We start from the raw sequence: 25,699 nt of genomic DNA, 5'->3' as shown, positions 1-25,699 counted from the left end.
AGTTCTTATAAAACCAAATACATTATCTACTCTATGCCTCTGTAATTCCAATCTTAAATGTTTATTCAAAAGAAATTAAACATAAATGCACAAAAATATTCATATAAGATTATTTATGGTAGCTTGATTCATAATGGCTAAACCTGGAACCAGCCCAGATGTCCAACAAAAGAGAATGGAAAAAGAAACTGTGTTAAGTTAATAACAATGGAATACTACTTACAATAAATAGAATGAACCATTACTATCACACAATCATGCTGAGTGAAGGAAACATTATACAAAGGGTTTACACTACATGTGAATCCATCAATATAAAGTTCTACATCAGGCAAACTAATTTATTTTGGGAAAACATCAGAAAACTGGTTGCATTGGGGGAGGGAGGGAGTGAACAGATTGAGTGGGTAGGGGAAGGAAGGAACTTCTGGTCATTTTGAAGGAGGTTTGTTTCCATGAGCATAGACATTAGTCAAATCTTATCAAATACTATAGTTAAGATATTTGCATTTCATTGCACGTAAATTTTATCTTAAAAGGGAAATATAAAATTCTAGTTATTAACACACATGCTAAAACATTTAGGGAGAAATTCAGTACTGTCTGTAACTAACTGAAATATATTTTAAAAATGATGGATTGGATAGAAGAAAAATGGAGATATGTGGTTAAACGAGTTTTCACAGTAAAATATTAATTGTAGAATCTAATTGGTGATGTAGCTGTTTCTGTGAAGTTCTTTAAACCTTTCTTTATTTTGAACTTTTTCTTACTCAAATATTAGGGGAAATACTCTCAAGCATTCCCAAGGATAAATAGATTTATTTTATAAGTAAAATGGAACTGACCACCAGAAATGGACTGTTGGTTAAAAGGGTAATATTTATTGATAATATTTGATTTGGAGTTATTATGGAGCCTGCTTATTTATAATGATTTGGCTTATTGAATAAATATGTCATAAAGTAATTAAAATAACTTATCAATAAGAGATTTAAATTGTCACAAAGTATATAATAGCATCTTAGATAAATGTGTACCAATTCAGATAAAAATGACAAAAATATTTTAAGGTACTCTGGTATATTTAATTTTTAAAAACTACAATTTCTTAGGATCTTGAGTCAGAAAGGAAGGTTAATCTATAATAAGCACACAATCTTAAAATGAAAGTTGCTATGTTTTCACAGATACCATAATCATCAGTATTGCCTTCCTAAGAAGTATTTTATGTGGTTTTGGAAAGTCCATAAGAAATCATAGTTTTATGCCATTAACGGTAAACAATATTTATCATATGTACTTACCTGAGGAACATTGCTATCAACCCACTTGGAATTTGGTAAAATATCATCCCACAAAATCAGGCATCGAGCAAGTGTCTTTAAAATGTAATACAGAAAAAAATTAATTAGAGCAAGCAAAGTTCACAGATTTTATAACAATGACAATGTTAAAGAGAATAATTTAGAATCAGTTCCCAAATGATGGTAATTTCAAAAAATAAAATTAGTATATAGTATCAACCTAAGACAATCATGAAAATAAACTGATGATTTAGATTTTAACCCAAAAAATCTAAAATTGAGTTGACTGTCATCAAAATCTGGAGAAGCTAAAAGGATGTTTTAAAAGAAAAGAATCATAGCCCTATCGATGTAATTTCAAGGCTTTTATAGGCTAAAAACAGACAAGTTTAAACATTATAGAAGGAATAATTCAGGTAGTTATGTTATACACTTGTCATTATTTATACGCTTAATAGTAATATTGCATCCTTACTAATGAAGCAGTAGTAAAGCTCCAGTCACTTGCTATTTAACAGGAAGTTTTGAATAATATGTGAGCCCTGACCAGTTTTGTTCAATGGTTAGTGTCGGCCCTTGGACCGAAGGGTCATGGGCTTGATTTCTGGTCAAGGGCACATACCTTGGTTGCAGGTTTAATCCACGTCAACCAGCAGTAGCTAGAGGCAACCAATAGATGTGTCTCCCTCCCTCTCTCCCTCTCTCCCTTCCTCTTTTATTCCCTCTCTCTCTCTCTCTCTTTCTCTCTCTCTCTCTCTCTCTCTCTCTCAAAAAAATAAAATCATTGGAAAAAATATCCTCTGGTGATTAAAAAATAATAATAATAATGTGAGCTGAAATGTCAATTCCAAATATTACATGTCAAAGTGGCTGCCTTTTCAGCATTCCTATGGCTAAATGTGGGAAACTTCAAAAGAACATTGGCAATTACATGTGCATATTGAATTAATAGTAAAAGGTCCCCTTGGAGTAACATGTACATTTGCAAGATAAACCTGCCCACCACATACAGACTCCTCATGTTAACAGAAATGAGAAAGTGCCAAGGACCATACCCGAAGCAAGAGGAACTCTGGTTTCACAAAGTCCAGCAAATACATAGTGTCGGGAGCTCGAAGCCAGTCGGCAATGGACCTGTTAGTGGAAGATGTTAACAGTGCATTGCTCAGGAAGAGGCAAGATAATCAACAAGTGCGAGACAGATTTCACAGCATTTCTTCCCACTCCACCCACTGTCCTAGTTTCTTTGCATACACAGTACTTCACAACCACTAGAATAACATTTATTATGTATGTGTCTTATACAATAACAGCTCCACGAGGGCAGATATGTATAGTTCTGTCTTGTTCTAGTACCAAGAAAGCATTGACATACACATTCATCCAAGTAGTAGATGAACAAATGCCTGTTCTGACCCATTTTGTTAATTTTGCATACATTTACTTTTTCTAAGAGGAAGAATTTACAACATTAAAAAATGTCTTGCCCTAGCCAGTTTGCTCAGTGGATAGAGCGTCGGTTTGCAGACTGAAGGGTCCCAAGTTAGATTCCGGGCAAGGGCACTTGCTCTGGGGTTGCAGGCTCGATCCAGTGTGGGGCATGCAGGAGGCAACTGGTCAATGATTCTCTCTCATCATTGATGTTTCTATCTTTCTCCCTCTTCTTTCCTCTCTGAAACCAATAAAAATATATTTTAAAAAAATTCTTGCTCTGGCCAGTGTTGTACAATGGTCAGAGCGTCTACCCACAAACCATAGGGTCAAGGGTTCAATTCCCGATTAACAGCATGTACCTGGGTTGCAGGTTTAATTCCCAACCCTGGTTGGGTGGGTGCAGGAGGCAACCAATAGATATGTCTCTCTCATATTGATTTGGAGTTTTTACAGAATCTCTCTCTCTTTCTCCTCCTCCCTCTCTCCCTTCCATTCTCTCTAAAACAAACAAAATCAATGGAAAAAATATCCTCAGGTAAGGATTAACACACACACACACACACACACACACTGTTAGTGTATTTTTTAAATTAAAAGAGTTAAACATGGTATAATATCTCCTATCCAACTTACATTCCTATGCAAAATGTAAAAGAATAAATGCCAAAGGTCTATTTTCAAGTGTCAGCACTATTCGTGGGGGTTGGGAAGATAGATGGTGTAGTCACAAGAAAAGTTTGAAGTAAGCAGAAACCATTTTTATAAATAGGAACAAAGAATAGAATAATGATAATAAGTATTTCTGGCTTAACCAGTCCTCACAACATTCAAAATTAATAAAAAGCAATTTGGGCATTTTTTTTTAATAGTCAGTGACAGCAACCAGAAAACAGAATTGAATAAAGATTGGCAATTAATTATACTGTCAAAAATCATTAAAATAGCAAATTTTATTATTTCTAGATAAAAATCTATATAATCTGTTGTGGACAAAAGGGGCCACATGCTGACCTGACAAGCTCAGGGGAGGCCTGCATGGCGGTCTTGCAAACTCAGAGACCTAAAGTAACCACAAGGGATGGTCTGAAATTAAACTTTAACTAAAGCACTTATGGTGGGCAGTTATGTCCTAGGCCAGTGATGGCGAACCTATGACACACGTGTCAGAGGTGACACTCGAACTCATTGTTTTGGTTGATTTTTCTGTTAAGTGGCATTTAAATATGCAAAATAAATATCAAAAATATAAATCTTTGTTTTACTATGGTTGCAAATATCAAAAAATCTCTATATGTGACACGGCACCAGAGTTAAGTTAGGGTTTTTCAAAATGCTGACACGCCGAGCTCAAAAGGTTCGCCGTCACTGTCCTAGGCCAGTATCTCCACTGACAAGGTCAACCTTTACCTTAACTGAGCCTATCTGTCTTTTTGCATCTACTATAACATACCCTTAAAATGTCTGGGTAACTTGTAACTTCCCTTTTTCAGGAGCCCGTGGGGCACAACCAAATGTGCTGAGTGCCAGGACAGATACTACAAATTCCTTCATTATCATGTTAATTAATCCTGCACCCACCTAAGTATATTTACTTTTATCCAATCCCAGGGGTTTCCCCTGCTTTGCTTTATCACTCCTCCTTAATCTATCACCAATGAATTTCATGTAACCCACCTACATCCCTCCTTGATTGCAAATGTATAAATACAGATGTAACCCCTCCATTCTCCAGAGCATTATCTCAATTCGTTGAGGTTCTGCTTCCTGGCATATGTTGACAGTTTGGTTCAAATAAACTCACAAAAATTCTTTACAAGATTCAATGGTTTTTTTTACCTTAACACTGTACTATTTGTGAGAATTAAAATCAGGTTAATCTAGGACAGTGATGGCGAACCTTTTGAGCTCAGTGTGTCAGCATTTTGAAAAACCCTAACTTAACTCTGGTGCCGTGTCACATATAGAAATTTTTTGATATTTGCAACCATAGTAAAACAAACATTTATATTTTTGATATTTATTTTATATATTTAAATGCCATTTAACAAAGAAAAATCAACCAAAAAAATGAGTTCATGTGTCATAGGTTCGCCATCACTGATCTAGGAGATGGGAAATGAACACATTAAGATACTTTAGTCTTACTACTGAGGTCAGAAAGGAAGTCACTGTCTGGCCAGGGATGGGGTCAGAGATGCATTACCTGTTATTTGTTTTTAAGTAGATCATAGCCAAAGCAAGAGTGGCACCGGGACAAGTTACATCCACATTTATGGTATCTCCTTCCTATCAAAAGAAAAGATTATTCACATAAGAGTTATGAATTATTATAAAAATCTTCTGAATACTAGCCTATGCTTAAAGTTAACATATTTGTAAAGGTTGGTATAAAAACTATTTTCAAGTTATTGCTCTAGCCCTAGCCGGTTTGGCTCGGTGGATAGAGCGTCTGCCTGTGGACTGAAGGGTCCCAGGTTCGATTCCAGTCAAGGGCACATGCCCGGGTTATGGGCTTGATCCCCAGTGGAGGGCATGCAGGAGGCAGCCAATCAATGATTCTCTCTCATCATTGATGTTTCTATATTTCTCTCCCTCTTCCTTCCTCTCTGAAATCAATAAAAACATACTTTTAAAAATTATTGCTCTAATTGGAACTTACTTTGATTTGATAACTTGGAGATTTATGTTTCTCCCTGTGCATTCCTGCTTGAAAGCGCCTATGACCTCCAACCATGTACTGATAAAGCTGCTCAGGCACATTGAGGTCAGACATACCTATCAAGTTACTGCCGTGCTGGAAAATTAAATAACAGACATGTGAAAGGAAATCTTAGGAAATAAGGCCTATAGTACATGAAAAAGAAAAGAATGAACTGCAAAACAGGTGTTATGAGTTAATAATTCACATTAAAATTACAGTATATGTTCAAGTTAATATTTTCATGTCACAAAATACATAAAGGCTTCAAAATACAGTTAATTGCACTAACAAAGATGAACTTACTTAGTATGACAATTCTATCAAACAGCTACTCTTTCATATGTGAGGAAAGTGAAGCACAAAGAGTGAAGTCCAAGGTGACACAGCTGGCAAGTGGCAGGGCTGGATATGACTCAAGGCAGTTTTGCTCCACAATCTATGGAGTTGCATAACCACTAGACAATGCTGTAGTTAAATGATAGGACTACCTGGTCAGGACCAGAATTCAGGTGTCAATCCCATTATGAAGCTTTTCCACTGAATCATCTGCCTCTTTAGTTCACAAGTAAATGTGAAGATTCAAACACCTAACAGTTAACTTGTTCTGTATAAACTAGTTTCAGTGTATAGGTGGTTCTTCAAGGGACCCACATTCCAGCTGACACAGTCAGCCAGATGAAATGAAATGCTTTTGCTAATTCTATACCATTTCTTATGGATGGGGTTAAAAATGGGTCAACATGGTATTGCATTCTATCACAAAGCAAACGCTACATTGGCAACATTCTGCCAGACCTCATGAACACCAGGGAGCCAAGAAAAGGCTATGGTTTCTCTCCAGTAACTACTACAGACTCTTAAAGTTCCCCATCATATACACATTTTTCACTATATTCTGTTTTCTGACTGATTAGGCTGTCACACTTCTTCATCTTATGTCTTAAAATGTTTACAAGAAACCTCATTCCTTAGTTCATTCATAAATACTTCCATCTAAGACAGGGAAAAGAAATATTAAAGCCCCACTCTGCTACAATTTCTCTCCATTTCCAAATCTAACACTTTGAAAAACATCCAGAGAGAAGAAAAAGATTCAGTTTAAATCAAGTCACAGTATGCAGAGCAGTATTCAGTATTCATATTCACGTCAACACGCAGATATCTTCCCTGAAGCCTTGGAAGACAGAGACTGTGCTTACCCCCAAGCAGACCATGCCTAGGGCCAAGCCAGCAGCTAAAGAGTAGGACTCTCTGTCGGTGCAGTATTCCATCTCAGGACCAGGGGGCCTTCCTGTGAAAGAGGAAATAACGAGGTTCAAGGTGGCCTTTTAAAATCTTAATTCATAGGAGCTTTAAGAGTTAACTTTCTAGTAACTAAGTTGTGTAAGAGCTATAGATTCAATATACCCTCACTCAGAAAGATATGACATTATCACAAATGGTGTCCACATCTCTGTTTACTACAAAAAAACTCCAAAATGATTCTTGTAATTTTCTAATTTAAAAACAATGCCTTTATTTTATTTAGATTTAGACATATTTTTAATACTTATAGTTGAAAGTATTACATATCTCCTTTTTCCCCCATTAACCTCTTCTAGCCTGCCAATGCCCCCCACCCTTACCCCAGGCTTTTACACTCTAATGTCTGTGTCCATGGGTTATGCATATATGCATAGAAGTTCTTTGGTTGATCTCTTCCCACCCATCCACCCTCTACCACGTTCCCTCTGAGAGCAATAACTTTAAAACACTGCAAAAAATTAGGTTTGATTTTTTTTAATTACTAATAAATAGGAAAAAAATTTTTATAATGCAACTTTTTTAATGTATATATTATTGATTTTTTCTACAGAGAGGAAGGGAGAGGGATAGAGAGTTAGAAACATCGATGAGAGAGAAACACTGATCAGCTGCCTCCTGCACGCCCCCGCCTCACTGGGGATGTGTCTCCAACTAAGGTACATGCCCTTGACCGGAATCGAACCTGGAACCCTTCAATCTGCAGGCCGACGCTCTATTCACTGAGCCAAACCAGTTAGGGCGGGGGAAAAAAATTTTAAAGGGAGGAGTGATCAACAAGAGTTTTAATTTTTAATCTCTTACATTTGTTTTTGCTTTATTATTTTCAAATCCATTTATTAGATGTGGTGAAAACATGTTGAAATACAGGACGGATACTTCCCACAAGTTTTAAGCACATGAAATATTTTGCTTCCAGATACCTGTTTTGAACCTACATAATAATAATAATACTGAGCTGCTCTACTATGGTAGAATTTCTGTGTATTGATTCTAAATGCTTGGCTTGATGCAAAGTTTATACTTATAAAAAGCACCACATAACACTAACTCTACCCTTTAAGGCAGTAAAATGTAATATATATAAAGACCTCTCCCTCCAAAAAAAAGTTTACATTCCTGAGATTTTATCTTCAGGGGAAAAATACAATTAAAAAATAATAAATACTACACAAAAGTAATCAGCATAATCTTTATGCATAACAGCAAAGAATTAGAAACTATTTAAAAGACCTGAAAATAAAAAATAATTGGGCAATTTTATTAGTAAGATCATTCTATCCTCACATCAGCTACCATTTTTCCTTAATTTTAATAATTTCACTATCTTTCTTACTTTGTTTCCTGTGGAATGCAAAATGTATGCTAATGAAGACACAGCACTATTGATGCCATACCTATTTCAGCCAGCAGGACTTCTGCAGTATGCCTGTGAGCTGTCCCTTGATATACAAGGCCGATGCCGACCACCGCAGCCACCTGGACATTGTGAGGAACGTCAAGCTCTGTGGATGTTGGGGGTAAGAGAGCAGGAATGTGGATGCTAAGCAGCCGGGTAATGGACATATCCATAGTGCCCAGCTTAGCAGCAGAAACGCCAAGTAATAGTCCAATGCTTGTCATTTCATGACCCTAAGATAGAGAGGAGAAACTTAAGCCACTACCAAAACAGATACCAATTTTTAAATAAGTACTTTTATGTGACAGGCACAGTGAAAGGCACCAAGAACACAACAGCAAACTACACAGACATGGTCCTTGCCCTCATGAAGCTAGTGTCCTAATGGGGAAAAAGTGTTAAACTAAAAACATACAACTATACTATTAAGAAGTAATGCATTGAGCCCTAACTGGTTTGACTCAGTGGATAGAGTGTTGGCATGCAGACTGAAGGGTCCCAGGTTCAATTCCAGTCAAGGGCACATGCCTGGGCTGCTGACTAGATCCCCAGTAGGGGACATGCAGGAGGCAGCCAATCAATGATTCACTCAAATCATTGATGTTTCTCTCTCTCTCTCTCCCTCTCTCTTCCTCTCTGAAATCAACAGATATATTTTTAAAAAGAAAAAGTAATACATTGAAAAAGTACAAAGTAATATGAAAGAGTATTATTAAGGTGCCTAATTTAGATTAGGAGGGGCTGAAGAATTATTAGGAATCTTTAAAAAAGTAATATTCATAATAGAACCTGAAGGATGAATATAAATTAGCCAGGAAAGTGGCAGAAAGGGAGGCTCTCAACTTTAGAAAGGGAGAATGTCAGGTGAGAGAACAACATGTAAATGACTTTGAGGTGATCCAGTAATGAACCCTCACATGGATGATTGACTAACAAGGGTGCTGAGACAATCCAATGGGAAAAGAAGTCTTTTCAAAACACAGTGCTGTGGTAAGTGGAGAGCCACATGCCAAAGAATGAAGTTGGACCCCTTCTTTATATTACATACAAATATTACTGTAAATTGACCACATAACTCAATGTAGGAGCTAAAACTATAAAACTAATTTACATAAATAAATAAATAAAACTATAAAACATGTGCCCTAAACATAGGTGTAAGTCTTCGTGACCTTGGATTAGGCAATGACTTGGATACGACACAAAGTGTAGCAACCAAAGAAAGAAGAAGTGAACTGAACTTTGTCAAAACTAAAACTTTTGTGTTTCAAAGATGCCACCAGAAAGTGAAAAACAACTGAAAGAATGGGAGGGAAATGTACAAATCTTTTATCTGTTAATGGACTACTATCCAGAATATACAAAGATTTATAACTCAATACGATAACCCAGTTAAAATAGTAAGTATATGAATAGACATTTCTCCAAAGAAAACTTATAAATAGCCTATGAACACAGGAAAAGATACTCAAGATCATTAGCCATTAGGGAAATGCAAACCAAAACCACAATGAGATATTGTGGAGAAATTGGAACTCCTAGGTACTGCTGGTGCAACTGAAAAATGGTGCACCCACTCTGAAAAACAGTTTGGTGAACCCCCAAAAATTTAAACAAAGAGTTACCATATGATGCAGCAATTCCACTTCTAGCAATATGCCCATGAGAAATGAAAATATAAGTCTACATAAACACATGTACATGCTTATACCAGAATTATTCATAATAGCCAAAAAGTAACCCAAATATCTATCAACTGATGAAAGGATAAATAAAATGCAGTATATCCATACAACAGAGCTTCTACTCAGCAATAAAAAGAAATTAAGTTCTGATACAAGAAATAACATGGTCGAACCTTAAAAACATTTGCTAAGGGAAAGCAGCCAGTCATAAAAGGCCACATATTATATGATTCCATGTATATGAAAGGTCCAGAATGAGCAAATCCACATCCACAGAAAGCACATCAGTGGTTGTTAGGGACTGAATGGAGAGAGGAACAGAGGGTATGAGGTTCCGTTACAAGGTTGTAAATGTTCTAAAATCTGTGAATATACTAAAAACTACTAAATTGTATACTTAAAATAGGTGAATTTTGCCCAGCCGATGTGGCTTAGTGGTTGAGCATCGACCCATGAACCAGGAGGTCACGGTCTGATTCCTGGTGAGGGCACATGCCCCGGTTGCAGGCTCGATCACTAGTAGAGGGGGTGCAGGAGGCAGCCGATCGATGATTCTCTCTCATCATGGATGTTTCTCTCTGTCCCTCTCCCTTCCTCTCTTTGAAATCAATAAAAATATATTTTAAAAAATAGATGATTTTTTATAGCATAAAAGTGGAAGATTCTATGCCAAGAGGAAGAGTTTATGCCAAGGAGTAAAAATAGCCAGTCCCCACGGTTGGAAGGTGGTAGCAAGGGGAAAGAGTGGTACAAAGTAAGGCTGGAGAAGTGAGTAGGATCACGAGGCTCTTAAATGTACCTTGAGAGCAATGGAAGACCATTAGACAGTTTTGACCAGGGAAGTGATATATTCCAGTTTACACTTTAGAAAGATTACCCTGTCTGCTATAAGAAGAATGGATTTACAAATAAAAGAATAAAGAAGGAAGAGCAAATAGAACAATTAGAAGATACTGCAACAGCCCAGGTGAGGCACTATCCCAAGAGCTGGGAGCACCACCTTTCTCACCTTCGTCAGATAGTCGTGGATATTGAGAGTGGCCAGCTTGGTGAGGTGCCCATTCAGTCCCAGGGCCATGAGGAAGCCAGCATACTCATTGGCTAACTCAGCATGCTTGGGCTTATTGTAAACAATCCACGCAGAGTCGATCTGGGAGGCCGGGGCTATCTTCAGTCCGGCAGCCACACCATTATGAAAACTGGCCCAGCTTGTCATGTTGGGAGGCACATCAATGTTCCCACTGTTAAGGTCTACTGTTGTGTTCCGAGGAGGGGCACGCCCTATTCAGGCAAACAAATTTAAAACTGAGAGAATAGAAATATACAAAACCAAAGTGGTTAAATTTAGATTTTTGAGAATAGAGACTGTTTTTTCTACATTTGAAATCCTTAATATTAGCTTACTATGAGTTCTGAAACTTTTATACATGTGAGTCAAACTCGATGCAAGGTGGAAAAGCCTTAATTGCTTAAAATAATTCATTGTCTTTTTTGCTAAAATACATGGGGCTATAAGATAACGGATACAAATTTAACTTTATACATATCTGATTAGGATACCCACTGCTTAAAAATCTTTCTTTCAAACAGCAGGAAGCTTATTAAAAAATAAAACAAAGACTAGTAGTGTCACAGTTAAACTATATGAACAATAAATTCCAACATGTGGTTAGTGACACTGATGTTAAATGTGCCACACCCTATTTTTCTCAGGACAGTAAGTGAAAATGACATTTTAAAAAGAGATTAGGACCTTTATAAATTTGTCCTGCCTCTTATCTATGTCTGTCTATACATACAATATAGATATCTAATTATATGCTATTGTTCACAACACCAAATTCATTCATAGATAGCGCTATAAAAAAGCATCATTTTACAGACTTGAGTTAACCGTGAACCATAAGAATATGCACTAAATTTAATTTAAGAGCAACATAAAATTAAATGGTTGTGATGTTCTTTGAATTCCGAGTCTGGTTTTGATCTACCCCATTAATAGGCAAATATTAAATTATTTTTATATTTTTAACTCAAGTCATGACTATAAAATAAATATCCTCATATTGCATAGAGTAATACAGTTCACTGGGTGTTTGAAAATGCTATTTTAAAGAAGTTCTGAAAGTTATGTAAAATCAATTTTAAATAGATGCATAATATCTTACTTAGAGTTTATGCATACATACACTGAGTGGCCAGATTATTATGACCGGCCAGATTATTATGACCACCCCATCAGTACAATGAAGTGAATTAGTTATGCAAATAATAATAATAATAAAACCTTGAGAGTATTTGTTCAAGAAGTTTTCAATACTCAGTATTTCTGGAAGTGTCAATGAAGTACTGACGGGGTGGTCATAATAATCTGGCCACTCAGTGTATATACATACAGTATACTCACACAGATACACAAGCACAAAGTAAAATACATGATTGTACCATTTGCTTTTTGTACCTACGAACTAATTCAAATGTTGTTGTATGACAGCACTACATTGGTAACAAGTTCATGAGTTATACTTTTTCTTTAAAAAAAAGGCATAGAGATTAATCATGAAAAACAAGTAAACTTACCAAAATAGCAATGCATCATATACATAACACATAACATTTGCACACAATATAAAAGGCAAAGGGTAAAGCCATAAGAATTCAATATATTATTCAATAACCAGAACAATATACATAAGTACAACCGGCCTATAAGTGTGAGAGTTAAGGGACTATTTAAAAAATACATTTTTTCCTAAATTAACTTATTATTAAATCAAGATTTTTTTCTTAGGGGTGTCTACCAGAATGGCTAAAAGAATAAAATTTTGGATTAATGTAATAAACACATTTTAAATCATGAAAATTTAACTAAGTGTATTTTTTTTCAAAAGAAGACAACGATTCATATACTTAAACACTCACTCAAGTATTGCCACCCAGATTTAATACACTATAACATTTGCCAATTTTGCATGAAATTCTTTTCTAATCCAAGCTTTTTCTATGAAAAGCTCCAAACAGTTGAAAGACTAATAAAATGAACACCTATATACCATGCCCTCCATCAAGACTCAACAGTTGTTCAGATTTTGACATAGTTGCTTATCTCTAAGAGAGAGAACAGTTAAAATAGTGAACGTCACTCAGCTTGCTTTACCTATCAATGAGTTGGATGATGGGCTCTTTACTCAGCTGGTCTCATTTTCCGCAACCACTGAAAACACAGTTCCTTACAAATCTGAGGGGACCCTGTATTTTTAAAATTACTTAACTTGAAATATACATTTTATACAAGTCTCATAAAAACACATGCACTACACTTTAAAAGATTTTCAAGGATAATTTTGACTATACGTGATTGTCACCTATAGAACACATTCAAACTAGTATCAGGTGAATGGGCACTATAAAATCCATTATAACGAATAACATTAGGAAAAGAACACTCTCATATCTGGCAGAAGTAAAAGCTCATGCATCCAATCATGTGCCAATCTGCTGCATCAGAGCCTTAAAATCTTGTCTTAGGAGTTCTAAGCAATTTCTAAATAAGTAAGATGAGTACACCCCAATATACACTTATAATAGCAAAAAATAATGATTTCCAATACCAGGCTATTTATATAAATTATATCCCACTAAATGAAATACTCTAGAAAAATAAAAATGAAGTTGTCGATTAAACATGTGTATACAGCCTGGCCAGCGTGGCTCAGTGGTTGAGCATCAACCTATGAACCGAGAGATCACGCACGGTTCGATTCCCAGTCAGGACAGAGGCCCAGGTTGTGGGCTCAATACCCAGTAGGGGGTGTGCAGGAGGCAGCCTATCAATGATTCTCTCTCATCATTGATGTTTTTAACTCTCTCCCTATCCATTCCTCTCTGAAATCAATAATGTATATATATATATATATATATATATATATATACACACATATATATACATATATATGTACATATCTATATTAAAAGATGTGTATACAATATCTACATACATACATATATGCAATTGTATCCATAGATATACTAGATATGGAAGGATGCTCATTACATAGTAAATTTTAAGATACTGTAATTTCTAAAACAGATTTAATATTTTCTGATAATTAAGCAAATATAAAATTATAAAGTGGAAAAATAAAATTCAGAAACATATATAGCAAAACGTTAACACTAGTGGGTCTTTAGCAAGTGAAACTACTGTAAGTAAGTATATTTTCTATTTTGTAAAAGGATCATCTATATATATAAAAGCCTAAGCGAATGAGCAACCAACCGACCCATCATTATGATGCGTACTGACCACCAGGGGGCAGATGCTCAATGCAGAAGCTGCCCCCTGGTGGTCAGCGTGCTCCCACAGTGGGAGAGCAGCTCAGCTGACCTTCTGGTGCCAGGCGCCAGGCTCATGGCTAGTGAGCGCAGCTGCAACGAGGTGAGGCTCTCCCACCTCCACAGCAATGCTAACGAGCAGCAACAGATGGCAGGCGCAGCGGGGCCTAGATGAGCCAGCGTGGCACCCGACCTGGGCTCAGGCTCCTCTCCAGCCACCCACCGCCTCAGGTACTACTACATCCTTAGGGGGATGTCCGACTGCCAGTTTCGGCCTGATCCCCACAGGGCCTGGCCTGCAGGGATCAGGCCGAAACCAGCAGTCGGACATCCCCCGAGGGGTCCCGGATTGCAAGAGGGCACAGGTCAGGCTGAGGGACCCCATCGGTGCATGAATACATGCACTGGGCCTCTAGTATGTTCATAAAAGACATAAGACATTTTAAGACTAAATACTTCTACATATTATACTTTAAGATTGTTTAATGTTTAATAATATTACCATTATCCATAATATATTTCTAAACTTTTCCAATTACCTTTCTGTATCTTGAAATGGTCTCATTAAAAAAAGCAAAAATTAGTAATGGGCTACATTCTATTTCCCTCAATGTTTAGTCCGATTTGCTATTTGAGCAGCAATAACCACTAGAACAGCTATTAATAATATGTAAGACCACTAAAGATAAAAAGAGCATTTCATTTCCTTTCTCAATGAGCCCAGAATTTAACATACCTGTCAAATTCAACTTAGGAATAGGCAATGGTTCCGTTGGAACAGGATGGTATGAAAACAAGGTAAACATCCCTCGTCCTACTGGAAGGGCCATAGTTCGCTGGCACAACTGGAGCAATCTATAAAAATAAAAACCAACATGTGAAAAAATTTTAAGCAAATATATTGGAATGCAATCTGGGACAAGTATTTCAAAAGAAGGCATGCTGTATAAAATGAAGTCACATCCAGGAAATCCACAAAGATGTGGCTGAATCATCCCAACATGGTCATTCTCACTTTAATATTCTTGCCTCCTCTAGAAAGTCTAAGGCAGTGTTTCTCAACCTTCTGGCCCTTTAAATACAGTTCCTCATGTTGTGACCCAACCATAAAATTATTTTTGTTGCTACTTCATAACTGTAATGTTGCTACTGTTATGAATCGTAATGTAAATATCTGATATGCAGGTGGTCTTAGGCGACCCCTGTGAAAGGGTCGTTCGACCGCCAAAGGGGTCGTGACCCACAGGTTGAGAACCGCTGGTCTAAGGGGAGGCCCAATTCCTTTTTTTGTTTCATATTTGCTTTGAATGAAAACCATCTGGTGCAGACCAGCCAAAATGACTCAGTTGGTTGAGCATCGTCCTGTGCACCAAAAGGTTGTCTGTCTGTCTGTCTGTCTGTCTGTCTAAGCATGTGCTCGGGTGAGGATTAAAAACAACAACAACAACACACAACAGCTAGTCTAAAAACCAAGCCAACTCTCCCAGGTAACCAAAAGGAGAAACCTAAAGTTCTACTCTGTTGTTAACACTCTCATAGGAAAATATTATACTCTTGGTTCACTGTGTTATTTTCAGTCTAGCTGCCCTCAATATATCTGGGTTCCTACTCCCATCCTTTTAGCAGAAAGACTCCATGGCCTATACTCAATGAAGGAAAGGAAGATCCTACAGTGAAGGTCAACAGATTTCATGGAATCTCTAGGAAAAACAGAGAATCAGTTTCCCTTATATGACAGCTAGAATTTATCAGAGATGTTCAAGGTTCAAATGGCTTCTATGAGCTACTTGTTATTTTTATTTTTTTTAATATATTTTATTGATTTTTTTACAGAGAGGAAGGGAGAGGGATAGAGAGTTAGAAACATCGATGAGAGAGAAACATCGATCAGTTGCCTCCTGCACACCTCCTACTGGGGATGTGCCCACAACCAAGGTACATGCCCCCGACCGGAATTGAACCTGGGACCCCTCAGTCCACAGGCGGATGTTCCATCCACTGAGCCAAACTAGCTAGGGTTACTTGTTTTTATATTAAAGTAAATCACATTCTGTAGAGCACCTTAAAACAAAACAAAATCAAACAAATTGTGAAAGCAGAGGCGTTATAACCAGGAAACACTTAACACAAGTGAAATATCTCTCCAGAGGCTAACATTTTCTCTGCAGACAACGCTATTCACAAGCATGATCTCTCCCTAATTGTACACACTCATAGTTGTTTTTCTAGTTCACTGGTGAAGAAAATTTTGCTTTCCTAAGATTCTTTGGGAACACTGACTACATTAATCTAGAATCATGGAAACTCAAGGCCAGAACGCAACATCCCATTACATTTCCTTAGCAGATATCTTACATATAATCCACAACATTATCATAATGGAAACAATTAATACTGTATTCCTTCTCTTTATGATGTTACTGATTACAAGATACATCACTATTTCCTGAGGTACTAGGAAAGAAAAAGCATCGCCATTTAAACTATAACACCTATTGACTGAAAGATATTCTCATTTCAGAGACAGTAAAAGGTTAAATAGAAAATAACTTCACAAAATGAACTCTGTTCATGATGGACTGCATGGAGCTTTAAAACACACTGGGCAGTGTTACCAGCATTATGTAGAAACTAGAAGCCCGATGCATGACATTCATGCACTAAGGGAGGGAGGTCCCTTAGCCTGGTCTGCGCCCTCTCAGGGAGCGGGCCTAAGCTGGCAGGTGGACATCCTCCGAGGGGTCCTTAGCACTGCCGCAGAGGCAGCAGAGGCTCCTGCCACTGCCGCTGTGCTCACCAGCCAGAAGCCAGACTCACTGCTCCTTAGCGCTGTCTTTGGAGGCAGGAGAGGCTCCCGCCATCACTGTGCTCACCAGCCATGAGCCCGGCTTCTGGCTGAGCGGCGCTCCCATCGAGAGAGCACACTGAACACCAGGGGCACCTCCTGCATTAAGCATCTGCCCCCTGGTGGTCAGTGTGCATCATAGCGACCAGTGGTTCCGCTGTTCGGTCGATTTGCATATTAGGCTTTTATTATATAAGACTAGTGGCCAGGTGCATGTATTCGTGCACATTGAAAGGAAATTAATTCTCTATAAAAGAAGTGTCAACCAAGTTCATGATCGACAATGACAGATCAAAACAGATGCACACGACTGGCACCAGCGAGAACTTTATATCTATACTAGAGGCCCGGTGCACGAATTCATGCACTGGTGGGATCTCTCAGCCTGGCCAGCGATCAGGGCCAATCAGGGCATGGGAGGTTGGCCAGCCAGAGGGAGGTGACCCAGAGGGTTGGCCAGCCAGCTGGAGGGAGGGGCCACAAGAGGTTGGCTGTGGGAGTGCGCTGACCACCAGGGGGCAGCTCCTGCATTGAGTCTGCCCCCTGGTGGTCAGTGCGGGTCATGGTGACCGGTCGTTTGGTCATACAGTCACTTACGCTTTTATACATATATCTACACTAATAAAAGAGAAAGATGCAAACTAACCATCACTCCACTATGCCCACAAGCCATGCCCACAAGCCAATCAGGAGCAAGTATGCAAATTAACCCAACTAAGATGGCGGCGGCAACAGAGCTGGAGCGAGCAGGAGGCTTGTGTTGTCCCCAGCGATGGAGGAAGCCAAGCTTCCTGCCCACCCTGGCCTCCACTGAAGGCTACAAAGTTTCAATTATAGAAGATAAATAAATCCCAGATACCTGCTTCACTCCGCTCAAGGAGGCGCTGAAAAAAAAAAGAAAAAAAGAAGGCGCTGGAGCCTGGGTCGCCGGGGGCCATGGCCAGCCTGCAAACAGCCATCAGCCCCTCACCCAGGCTGGCCAGGCATCCCAGAGGAGACCCCCACCCTGAAGGGGGTGTGACCTTCTTGAAAACAACCCTCACCCACTCACCCAGGCTGGCCACCACCCCCCCCCCAGCAGGGCCCCTCACCCCATGGGGGCGTGGCCAGCCTGCAAACCACCACAGGCCCATCGCCCAGGCTGCCCAATGCCCCAAGGGAACCCCCACCCTGATCTGGGCCACCCTTCAAGGCAAACCAGCCGGCCCCCACCCATGCACCAGGCCTCTATCTATACAAATAAAAGGGTAATATGCTAATTAGACTGGGAGACCTTCCAGGAGACCTTCCGGACGTTTTTCTGGACAAAGCCATGGTGGCGGGGCCGAGGTAGAGGCGGTTAGAGGCCAAGAGGGGAAGGCAGTTGTGGGTGATCATGCTGGTGGGGCCGGGGCCATTGGGGGTAAGCAGACCAGCAGGGGGGCCAGTTGGGGACAAGCAGGCTGTCAATGGGGGTCAGCTGGAGGTGATCAGGACAGCGAGGGGGCGAGTTTGGAGTGAGCAGGCCAGCAGGGGGGCAGCTGGGGGTGGGCAGGCTGGCAGGGGAGGCAGTTGGGGCGAGCACACTGTCACAGGGGCAGTTGGGGTGATCAGGCTGGCGGGGGGGGTGGCATTTGGGGGCAAGCAGGCCGGCAGCAGGGGGCAGTTGGGAGCAAGCAGGCCGCAGGAAGAGTGGCTAGGGGCAATCAGGCAGGCAGGCAGGCAGTCAGGTAAGCGGTTAGGAGCCAGCAGTCCCGGATTGTGAGAGGGATGTCTGACTGCTGGTTTAGGCCCGATCCCTGTAAACCGGCAGTAGGACATCCTTCGAGGGGTCCCAGATTGGAGAGGGTGCAGGCTGGGCTGAGGCACACCCACTCTCCCATGCATGAATATCGTGCACCGGGCCACTAGTATGTATGTGTGTGTGTGTGTGTGTGTGTATGTATATGTCTGTGTGTGTGTGTGTGTGTGTGTGTATAGAGGTAATATACTAATTAGATTGAACATCTTTTGGACATCCTTCTGGACAAAGGCACGGTGGCAGGGACCGAAGCAGGGGCGGTTAGGGGCGATGTGGCCGATAGGGGAGAGCAATTAGGGGCGACCAGACCGGCAGGGGAGGGCAGTTGGGGGTGACTAGACCAGCAGGGGAAGGGAGTTAGGGGCAATCAGGTAGGCAGGCAGTGGTCCCGGATTGCGAAAGGGATGTCTGACTGCTGGTTTAGGTGGGATCGGACCTAAACCGGCACTCGGACATCTCCCAAGGGGTCCCAGATTGGAGAGGGTGCAGGCTGGGGCGAGGGACACCCCTCCTCCCCCCGTGCATGAATGTCATGCACCAGGCCTCTAGTAAATATATAAAAGCCTAAGCAACCATTACAACCTGTCAGCCAGTAGCTATGATGACACACTGTCCATCAGGGGGTAGAGGCTCAATGCAGGAGCTGCCCCCTGGTCAGTGCGCTCCCACAGCCAGCCAAGCTCTCACAGTCCCTCCCCCCCGGCTGGCTGGCCAACCTCCTGCAGCCTCTCCCATCCCCTGGCTGGCCAGCGATGGCCCTGATTGGGGCGGCCAACCTCCCACGGCCCCTCCCCCTGGCCAGCCAACCTCCTGCAGTCCCTCCCCCCTGCCTGCCGGCCCCAATTAGCCCTGATCGCTGGCCAGGCCGAGGGACCCCACATGTGCATGAATTCGTGCACAGGGCCTCTAGTATAAAACTTGCTTAATTAGACCTGCTTTCTGATTTAACTCAACTTTTTCCAGCCCAGTGAAGCACCCCAACTTCTCTTTCAGGTAGTTGTCAGCAACACAGCAGTAAATATCAACACAAAGCACATTATTATTGTAGGTCATGCAGGGAGAACAAGAGGTAAAATATTTAACTGCAGCAGTGTTTGACTATATTCTCCGTAGTGAGAAAACCTAAAGTCATTTTCAAGGTCCACCATTTCTTACTTCTTTTCAGTCAGGTAAAGTTTCTAAGCTTTCTAAATCTCCATTTCCCAGCTAATAAAAAGAAAATAGGATTCCACTGAGTCTCCTATCTACCTATTCCAGGACTTCTGTGAGGATCAAATGAGATGAGGTATGGGAAAACGCTTTACAGACATTTGGTCAAAGTGTAAAATGTTTCCACCTGGCTGTAAAGCAAGTCATGTTCCTGGGCTGAAGAAACTACAAGGAGGCTAGTCGGTAGGGAGAGGAAGCCGGGCATTGCTACGTGATGTCATTACCCAGATGGTCGAACACTTAGCATATTAGCCTTTCATATATAGACTAGACACCTGGTGCACAACATTTGTGCACTGGGGGTGGAGGGAGACCCTCAGCTCGGCCTGTGCTCTCTAGCAGTCTGGGACCCCTCGGGGGATGTCCACCTTCTGGCTTAGACCCACTCCACACAGCAGTTGGACATCCCCTAAGGGGTCCTTAGCGCTGCAGTGGAGACAGGAGAGGTCCCCACCACCACCACTGCGCTCGCCAGCCATGGCCCGGCTTCTGGCTGAGCGGCGCTCCTTCTGTGGGAGCACACTGACCACCAGGGGGCAGCTCCTATGTTGAGTGTCTGCCCCTGGTGGTCAGTGCGCGTCATAGGGACCGGTTGTTCCATCATCTGGTCGATTTGCATATTAGCCTTTTATTATATAGGACTAGAGGCCCGGTGCATGAAATTCGTACACTGGGGGGGGGTGGGGGGGGCGGCGGTCCCTCAGCCCGGCCTGGACCCTCTCCAATCAGGGACCCCTCAGGGGATGTCTGATCCCTCTCACAATCCAGGACTGGTGGCTCCCAACCTCTCACCTGCCCGCCTGCCTGATTGCCCCTAACCACTTCTGCCTGCCAGCCTGACCGCTCCCTAACTGCTCCCCTGCCGGCCTGGTCACACTCAACTGCTCTCCCCTGCAGGCCTGGTCCCCCAATGACCTTCCCTGCTGGCCTGATCGCCCACAACTGCCCTCCCCTGCCGGCCATCCTATGGCCACATAGGGGCAGCCATCTTGTGCAAGGGCATGATGGTCTTTTTGCGTATTACCTCTTTATTATATAGGATAGATAACTCACTTGATACACAAAACCTTGTGCGGTATAAACGCTACAATCGTGCTTCTTATAGAGGCAGCAACTGAGGCAGAAAGAGATTAGTAATTTATTCAAAGTCACCCAGCAGATACTGGCCAGGCATAGCCCAGAGTCCAGGCTATAGACTATGCTCTCACACAGCATCTCTGTCACTCCATTTCCTCATTTATAGTGACAAATAGCTGGGTCCATATGGGGAGAAAATAGAGATAGGGAGTTATGACTGACTCAGACCTTCACCAGCCTGAAGCTAAGTGTGGATGGTCCTTCCCTAAAAGTTTTAAGTCCCAGAGTAAGAAAGGAAAAAACAGTGGCAGAGATTACAGGTAACAGAGAGCAGGCAGATAAAGGGACTGGGGAGAATTTTAAAATCTAAATTGAACTATCAACAAAACAAAAAGACAACCTACTGAACAGAAGAAGATATTCGCCAATGTACATTTGATAAGGGGTTAATATCCAAAATTTATAAAGAACTCATACAACTCAACACCAAAACAAGCAAACAATCCAATTAAAAAGTGATTAGACACTTCTCCATAGAGGACATAATGGTGTTTTTACCACCAATATACAAGAATTTATTTGTAAATTTCCAAACCTGCCAGAAGTGGCACTTTCTAAGCCCTAAGCCCACCCTTCTTATCAAGTTCCAAATGGCAACGAGTTCTCCCCAACTCCACCAAGCACACCCATACCTTAGGCTATGCCAGAGAACTTGAGTGTCTTCTTCTAGAAGGCTTTCTATTCCTGAGCCCAAGAGCTAGGGTGGCAGCTCTCCAGCATCCCAGGAGATATGGCAACTAGAGCCACTTGCATAGATTGAGGAAAGAAAATAACGGAGGAGGCACCAAATAGGGCTCCCTGAAAAACCCCAACTTACTCCCTATACAAAAAAACTCCCACATAGAAGAACCTCTCCCTAAATAGTGCAAATACCCAAAGAAAATGAATAACATATGAAAAGATGCTCAAAGTCACTAATTGTCAGAGAAATGCATATTAAAACCCAATGAGATAGCACCTCCCACCTGCCAGTTAGAATGACTGTCATCAATAAATCAACAAACAACAGGTGCTGGCAAGGATGTGGAGGAGAACCCTGGTGCACTGCTGGTACAAATGCATTTGTGCAGCCACTGTGGAAAGCAATATGGAGGTTACTCAAAAAAATTAAAACTAGATCTTATGACCCAGCAATTCCACATCTGGGTATATATCCAAAGAAATCTAAAACACTATTTCAAAGATATATGCACCCCTATGTTCACTGCAGCATTATTTACAAGAGCCAAGATATGGAAGCAACCCATGTGCACATCAATAGATGATTAGATAAAGAAGATGTGGTACATATACATAATGGAATATTACTCAGCCATAGAAAAAAATAAAATCTTGCCATTTGCAACAACATGGATGGACCTAGAGGGTATATTAAATGAAGTAAGTCAGACAGAAAAAAACAAACACCATAAGATTTCACTTATATGTGGAATCTAAAAAACAATATAAACAGACAAGCAGAACATAAACAGATTCATAGATACAGAAGACAAATGATGGTTGCCAGAGAATGGAGAAGATGGGGTGGAAAAGGTGAAGGGATTTAAGAAGTGCAAAGTGGTAGTTACAAAATGGTGATAGGGTGCCAGAAACCAATTACAGCATGACAGCAGGGCTGAGTCTGGGAATAGCTGATGGCATTTCCCCAAACCTGAATAGGATACATTAAATTGACTGTTTGCTGCCAGACAGCTCAGGGAATCTTAATCTACATGTTATTGCCTCCTACTGGCCAAACACTTGAACAGCCATAGGCTAATTCTCCCCAGTCTGACAATGACCTCTGTATACGAAACCCTGACCCTTTGAAGTGTATATCTCTGCCTCACCTCAGGACAATTTGTGTTAATAAAAAGCATGGGGTCCTGAGACGAGGAGATCTTAGTTTCCTTTAAACTAGGCTCCTCTGACCCCCAAATGCCTTTCAAAATTATATTTTGTTTCTGGACTATTTAATCTACACACAGCCCTTCTCCAATTTCCTGAACCCTTCTTAATACTGGAACAAGAACCCCGGCAATAGGGATATAAAGTACAGCAGAGGAAATCAATAATCTATATGTATAAAAGCCTAAGCGACCAAACAACCAAACTACGTGCACTGACCACCAGGGGACAGACACTCAACGCAGAAGCTGCCCCCTGGTGGTCAGTGTACTCTCACAGCCAACCTCCCACGATCCCGCCTGTGCACAAATTCGTGCACTGGACCTCTAGTATTATAATAACTACTAGGGGCCCGGTGCACAAAAATTTGTGCACTCAGGGGTAGAGAGACCCTCAGCCCGGCCTGTGCCCTTTCCCAGTCTGGGACCCCTCGGGGGTGACCACTTGCTGGCTTAGGCCTGCTCCCCGGGAGATTGAGCCTAAGATGGCAATCTGGCAGCCCGGCAGCCCTCAGGGAATGTCCATTTGCCAGCGGGGAGCAGACCTAAGCTGCAGTCAGACATCCTCAGCGCTGCTGAGGAGGCAGGAGAGGCTCCCACCACCACTGCTGTACTGGCAGCCATTAGCCTGGCTTGTGGCTGAGGAGAGCTCCCCCCTGTGAGAGCACACTGACCACCAGGGGGCAGCTCCTACATTGAGCTTCTGCCCCCTGGTGGTCAGTGTGTGTCATAGTGACCAGTAATTCCCAGTCTTTCTGCTGTTAGGGTCAGTTTGCATATTACCCTTTTACTATATAGGATAGAGGCCTGATGCATGGGTGGGAGCCGGCTGGTTTGCCCTGAAGGGTGTCCCGGATCAGGGTAGGGGTCCCGCTTGGGTGCCTGGACAGCCTGGGTGAGGGACTGATGGCTGTTTTCAGCTGGTCACACCCCCTTCAGGGTGGGGGTCCCCACTGGGGTGTCTGGCCAGCCTGGATGTCGAGCTGATGGCTGTTTGCAGCTGGTCACACCCCCTTCAGAGTGGGGGTCCCCACGGGGGTGCCTGGCCAGTTTGGGTGAGGGGCTGAGGGCCGTTTTCAAGCTGGCAGGCGACTGAAGCTCTCAGCCTTTTTTTTTCTTTTTTTTTTTTTATTCTGGGATTTATTTACCTTCTATAGCTGTCACTGGAGCTAAAAGCCGGCTCCAGCTCTGAGGCCATGGCTGGCTGAAAGCAGGTATCTGGGGTTTGTTTAGCTTCTATAATTGAAACTCTGTTGCCATCACTGGCGCTCTAAGCTCTGAGCCCGTTGCCGGCTGAAAACAGGTATCTGGGGTTTGTTTAGCTTCTATAATTGAAACATTGTTGCATCCGGAGCTCAGAGCTGGGCCGCGGCAGGCAGAGAACCTTGGCTTCCTCCATCACTGGAGCAAGCAAGCCTCATGTTCACTTCAGCTGCATGGCTGCCAGCCGCCATCTTTGTTGGCAGTTAATTTGCATATCCTGATTAGCCAATGGGAAGCGTAGCGGAGGTATGGTTAATTACCATGTTTATCTATTATTAGATAGGATGTATGATGCCAAGTGGATGCTAGAATTATTTGGGGGATAACTTCATAATTATATAATGTCTAACCACTATACTATATATCTGTAACTAATATAAAATAATATTGAATTTCAACTATAATTGATAAAAATTAAGTTGAATTGCCCCAAGGCAACAATTCTGGAATGTTACATGGATTACTACAAGTTATCAAGGGATAAATTAGTATTAGCAATGTAATAAAGAACATAAGTTTTAGAGAATGGCAAAAGAGAAGGCTTATACAATATTACATATCACTATTAGAGTTTCTAATGGGAGCAAGGAAAAAATACTGGTGTAAGTTTATACTGAAAATAACACAAGAAAAATTCAAAATATTTTCCTGATCAAGAAGTCCAAGGATGAGTTCAGTGTTTTCCTTTATAAATTCTTAAGGTAACTAAGAGCAGAGAGCTGTTATTTTAAGAGGATGAGGGTCTGAAGTACAACATTTACCTCATTAAACGCCAAAATATGTTGAAAATGTATAGAGTATTAAGGTTGGATAAATACTTAAAACATACGGTACTTTTAACTTTAAAGTATCCATTTTTTGGGTTTTTGCGTTAAAAAAAAAAATCCCCGAGAGGTAATTCATGCTTTCAATTACCTGTTTTCCTTCTCCTCAATGAACTCATGGTCACTGAGCTCTGGGTACTGCACCACATTGACACGGACAGGATGCGCACTTTGAAGAAGCCTCCGCACGTCCTGCACCCTTAAATCTTCACTCCATATGAGTGACATAACCTCCTGATTCATGTCGTTCATGCCATCATCTTCCTCCTCAGTCTCTGTTCCTGAAGGAACATCTGATGAGAGCACCTGAGTAACAGACTTGGTTGTAGTGACAATTTAAAAACCAGTCAATACACACTGACTGACATGAGCATGTCCAGGATGACATATCTGACCACCAACAGAGAAGAACTATGCATTCAAAAGCAGGCGAGCCTGGATTCCCTTATGTACCAGGACTCTAACGTAGAACGTAGAACTCTCTGTTACAGCACAATTAAACTGCCCACTTAAAAATTCTTTATTGAGCCAAGAGAAGTTTAAATTTGAGATAAGAGTCAGGAGGAGGATTCCTTTAAAAGGATCTAATAAA

At 41.3% G+C, this 25,699-nt stretch overlaps 1 protein-coding gene across 2 annotated transcripts in view; it reads right to left on the bottom strand.

The window, feature by feature from the left end:
- ANAPC1 (anaphase promoting complex subunit 1) overlaps nt 1–25,699 on the bottom strand; it is a 106,115-nt gene that overhangs the window by 27,757 nt on the left and 52,659 nt on the right. For both annotated transcript variants that reach the window (XM_070429691.1, XM_070429692.1), the window contains 9 exons: nt 25,199–25,413; nt 14,900–15,018; nt 10,838–11,109; nt 8,142–8,376; nt 6,642–6,733; nt 5,401–5,535; nt 4,945–5,027; nt 2,363–2,441; nt 1,308–1,382 (listed from right to left, as the gene is read on the bottom strand). In XM_070429691.1, coding sequence (XP_070285792.1) covers nt 1,308–1,382; nt 2,363–2,441; nt 4,945–5,027; nt 5,401–5,535; nt 6,642–6,733; nt 8,142–8,376; nt 10,838–11,109; nt 14,900–15,018; nt 25,199–25,413 — 1,305 coding nt within the window. The remainder of the gene's footprint in view (nt 1–1,307; nt 1,383–2,362; nt 2,442–4,944; nt 5,028–5,400; nt 5,536–6,641; nt 6,734–8,141; nt 8,377–10,837; nt 11,110–14,899; nt 15,019–25,198; nt 25,414–25,699) is intronic.

This window comes from Myotis yumanensis, unplaced genomic scaffold (genome assembly GCF_028538775.1).
Source record: "Myotis yumanensis isolate MYYU_CA2020_CCGP unplaced genomic scaffold, mMyoYum1.0.hap1 SCAF_11, whole genome shotgun sequence".
NCBI lineage: Eukaryota > Metazoa > Chordata > Mammalia > Chiroptera > Vespertilionidae > Myotis > Myotis yumanensis.
This window is presented reverse-complemented; position numbering and strand designations above follow the sequence as displayed.